Source organism: Adiantum capillus-veneris, chromosome 1, assembly GCF_014529385.1.
Source record: "Adiantum capillus-veneris isolate H3 chromosome 1, ASM1452938v2, whole genome shotgun sequence".
NCBI lineage: Eukaryota > Viridiplantae > Streptophyta > Polypodiopsida > Polypodiales > Pteridaceae > Adiantum > Adiantum capillus-veneris.
In genome coordinates this window covers 177,639,751-177,643,916 of record NC_140931.1, presented here as the reverse complement: position 1 = coordinate 177,643,916, position 4,166 = coordinate 177,639,751, and the positions used below count along the sequence as shown (strand labels likewise).

General features: G+C 45.3%; 1 protein-coding gene across 2 annotated transcripts in view; it reads left to right on the top strand.

Annotated features, from left to right (window-relative positions):
• Window positions 1–467: 467 nt before the first annotated feature.
• LOC147466066 (Protein kinase superfamily protein) overlaps window positions 468–4,166 on the top strand; it is an 84,571-nt gene continuing 80,872 nt past the window's right edge. The window contains exons 1-3 of one of the 2 annotated variants that reach the window (XM_086523640.1): window positions 468–671; window positions 751–861; window positions 948–1,005. In XM_086523640.1, coding sequence (XP_086379766.1) covers window positions 499–671; window positions 751–861; window positions 948–1,005 — 342 coding nt within the window. In that variant the 5' untranslated portion in view covers window positions 468–498. The remainder of the gene's footprint in view (window positions 672–750; window positions 862–947; window positions 1,006–4,166) is intronic. The other variant, XM_086523636.1, reaches the window with a different exon arrangement.

Sequence of the window (4,166 nt, the reverse complement as noted above, 5' to 3'; positions counted from 1 at the left end):
AGTTCCAGTTCAGTCTTGTTTGATTTGAAGTAACAACCTGATTTGAGCTAACTCTAACTAACCAACTTGGAATAGTAATCAGCTCATTCCTCTCTCTCTCTCTCTCTCTCTCTCAGCCTTCAGGCACGCATCGGCGGAAGGGGGTAGAGGCTAATGGAGGTAGAGGTAGATGCAGGGGGCGTTAGCCCTTATTGTGCTCACTACCTTGTTGAGCTAGCGAGTAGAGAGTGGTGAGGCCAGAGAGGATACATGGATTTCGTAGCACTCAGAAAGAGAGAGACAGGGATTGCCTGTAGGGAAATATATATATATATATATATATATATATATATATATATATATATATATATATATAGAGAGAGAGAGAGAGAGAGAGAGAGAGAGAGAGAGAGGCGGCCGGAGGCCGTACTCTAGTGAGTCTAAAGGCAAAAGAAGTCAAATTTCTCTTTTGACGAGCCAGGTACCTAGGTGACGTGGTCATTTGTGTCGAAAACTTGAATGGCTCTGCTGAATATCGGCAGCTCAGTGCCGACACGATGGCCTCAAGCCTCGCCTTGTTATTCAAAGAGTGTAAGAAGAAGAGCAGTGGTGGCAACTATCGAGATATGCAAACCTGATGACTTCGAGGTGGGAAGATTGCTTGGCACTTTTGGCTACATGAATGTTACCAGGTCCTTTCTCCCCCCTCTCCCTCTCTCTTTCCATATCTATTACGCTCAACTCCCACTAACTAACGCAGTGGAATTCCAGCTACATTCCTCCCCCGCAGATGGGTAGTACCGAGCCCCTAGGGCTAGACCAATGGGAGCTCGAGCGCAGAATGGGCGGCCAGGAAGTTGGACAGGGTGGCGTACAAGTTAGGTCTCTCTCTTTCTCTGATTATCTTACTGCGACCAGTCCAGGTAGGCATGCTCCAGAAGTTCACTTTATTGTATTGTGGGTTGCAGGCTGTACACTGGCCGGTTCACTCGTGGTCCAAGGAGAGGTACACGAGTTGTCTTGAAGGTGCTGTGAGCCAACTTTTTTCGTTGTTCTGTATAATGTGGCTCTCTGAGCACGTCTCCCTCTCCCTAGCACTACAAGACATAGACACAGCCAAGTGTACTATCACATACGACCTAAGAGTTTTCCAATGCCATGCTTTTTGTGAGGTATCATCTCCTTGCTAATGATGGAACTTTAATTGCAACAGAGCTCAATTTGTGTGGTGTCAACATGCACATTGGGAGCAAGAATAGGTATGAGGAGAGAGGGAGAGAAGAGATTGGGGTTGGGCACAGTAACTCCCTTAAGGTGCTCATTTTTCAATATTTGATTAATATATAAAAGAGAGAGGGCGGCAACAAATAACCATGATTAAAAACATTCTGGCCACTACCACCCTTACTTCATCGTGCATCAGGCGCGCTCCTGTCTTCATCGCTCTGTCTAATAGGGCATAAGCCATAAAGATCACTTGCAAGAGAAGGATCAAAGATTTTTCGAGCCACTGTTTTTCTCAGAGGCACTGCCATGAGTTGGTGGAAGTCTATAGCTACCAAGTGGCCCTCTCCAAGGACTTGGCAAGCTTTGAAGAAAATTTTTGGCCGAAGTTACATGCCTTCAGACAACTTCCTTTGGTTTGCAGCTTCTAGGAGAGTGGGGTATCCTGAAAGGCTTGCCACAGAAACCCTAGCAGATTATAACTTGAAATTTCTTGACATCTTTCAGAAGCCGTCACTTCTTGAGATGATTGGAGGTCCAGTGTGATTGCTATGTCTTGGGACCATCACCACTACAGGAATATTGTCTGTGGTGGCTTATTTCGACTATTCAAGAGCTTATATCAACAAACAAATTTCAAACAATACTTTCTCAAACAGTGTTCAACAGTATCTAGCTTAAAAAACAACTATAGCTGTTCGGACAACTGAACTTTAAGGACGACTAGCTTGTCCTTCTGCATCATGGTGATGGTTCGGTCTCGAACCTGGAGAGTAGCATCATTCATCGTGCCAGGGCATGCCCAAGAGAACGTCGCAATTTCCCAACTTTATAATGTGGAAATCATCTTTTCCATGATAATCTTGTATAGTCACTGAAAGAGCACCAATCATCGGTACCACTTTCTGTGCTTGCCCCGTGGCTAGCTCAGCTTCAATTTCTCCACCCTCTTCATCATAATCAAAGCGCATCTGTCTCAAGAATTCTAGATGGATGAAGTTCTTTGTAGCTACGGGGTCAAAGAAAATAAGGGCTTTGAAGCCATTGACTTTGCCATATGCTCGGCACAATTCATTTGTACTCTCAAGGCGTATGCCATAGATATCAGGGACTAGTCCAATAGATATGCTCGACACAATTCATTTGTACTCTCAAGGAGTATGCCATAGATATCAGGGACTAGTCCAATAGCGGGTCTAGCTCTCTTAGCTGGAGGTGGCATTGGGGTTCTGTCGACCATTGGTGCGGACGTCAGCTCCGCTGGTCTATCAGTGCGTCGGGGACAACTAGAATGGTTATGCCCTGTTTGAAAGCATCCAAAGCATCGGCCTTCTTATAGTAAGGTGTCTCGTTGTTGAGGCGTCAAACGAGGCCTTTGCGGTTGATTTTCACGAGACTCTTGAGAATTTGTTCGTTGTTGCCGAGAGTTGTGGTTATTGGCCGGAGGTTCTTCTGTGGTAAACTCTAGCTTCCCTTTATCAGTTTGTAGCCGACCGCGGCATGGTCCATAAGCTCTTGCATGGTAGAGACTTGCTTGGAGAGACAATATTCTTGCCTACTGTGCCAAAATCCGGACTCAAACATAGAAGTCATGTAACTACGTGTAAAAACTGTCTTGAAAGCTTGCCAGGTCCTTGGAGCATGCGGTTGTGTCGCGTTTGAACTCCACCATTGCATAGCATTATCTTTAAGAAATCTCATTGGTCGAGAAATCTTGGATTCTTTTGTATAGTTCCCCAAAGCATAGATGTTGTCAAATTGCTGTAGGAACTGCAATGCGTTCTTTCGATCTTTCACCTCGGAAAAAGTGAAAAATTTGACTGTTTGTGACGCCATCCTTGAAATCTTTGGGTTGTTTAGGTGCATATCCAGGGTACGGATAATAAGGGTATCCATATGGGCTCCAACCATTGTAGCTTGGTGGTAGTGGTGGTGGGGGAAACGACGGTGCCAAAGGGTGGTGGCACTGGATCAAGGTCAACAGACGGCTGTGAAGGTTGCCGGTTGGAAGCCCTCGTACTTTTTGGTGCCGGAGGAGGAGGTACCACCTGAAGCATCAGAGGGGGTAACATGTAATTTAAAAATTGTTGAAAACTTTGCAGCATCGGAAGATTTTGTCAAGGATGCCATGAAAGAATGTCGTGAAGCTCATCGAGAAGAAACAACAAATATTCAGTTGAATCCATAAACGCAATGTCTTGGGTTCTTTATGGCTTATGTCCTGTAAGACAGAGTGATGAAGACAGGAGCGCGGCCGATGCACGATGAAGTAAGGGTGCGAGTGGCTAATAAGTCTGGGTCAAGATACGAAGGCTCTTAAAACAAAATTCCAGTAGTCTCTAGTTTGCTCTGTCTGCTCTTTTGTAGGACTGGTATGCTTTCAGAAAAGCACACGCCTGATGCTCTGATACCATTGTCACAAGATGGACATCGATTGAACAAACTTTTTAGCACTTCAATAACAACAAAACTGAAAGAGAGAGAGCACACGCGACACGGAGTGGCAGAATTCCACCTCAGAGAGTATTGGCCCCAAACCTTGGCGCGCCTTTCGGTCTTTCTTTATATTACTTGAACTCAATACAATGTCGGTACTTGCGCTCTGCACCTTCTTTGAAGCGTGGCAAAGACTGAGCCTTCTGCACATATTTAAAGGCCCTTGGCCTCAAAGCAGTTACATGAAAAGCAGTAAACTCAAAAGCATCTGGTGCTGCCAGCGTGTTTTGTGGAAATCCGTACAGTTGCTACGTCATAAGTGTAAAACGTGAACGTACAACTGCCACATCAGTGCCGTCATCGAAAATTGCGAAAATCCGTACAGCTAAACGGGATTCCATAAGTTGGCGGGAACTTCTTAAAAAATAGACCCACTCTGCGAGGATCTATAAGTTGGTGAGAACTTCAACTTCTGTTGCTTCTAGGGTTTAGGCCCGTCGTTCGAGATGTGCAAGTCGGCTCCGTTC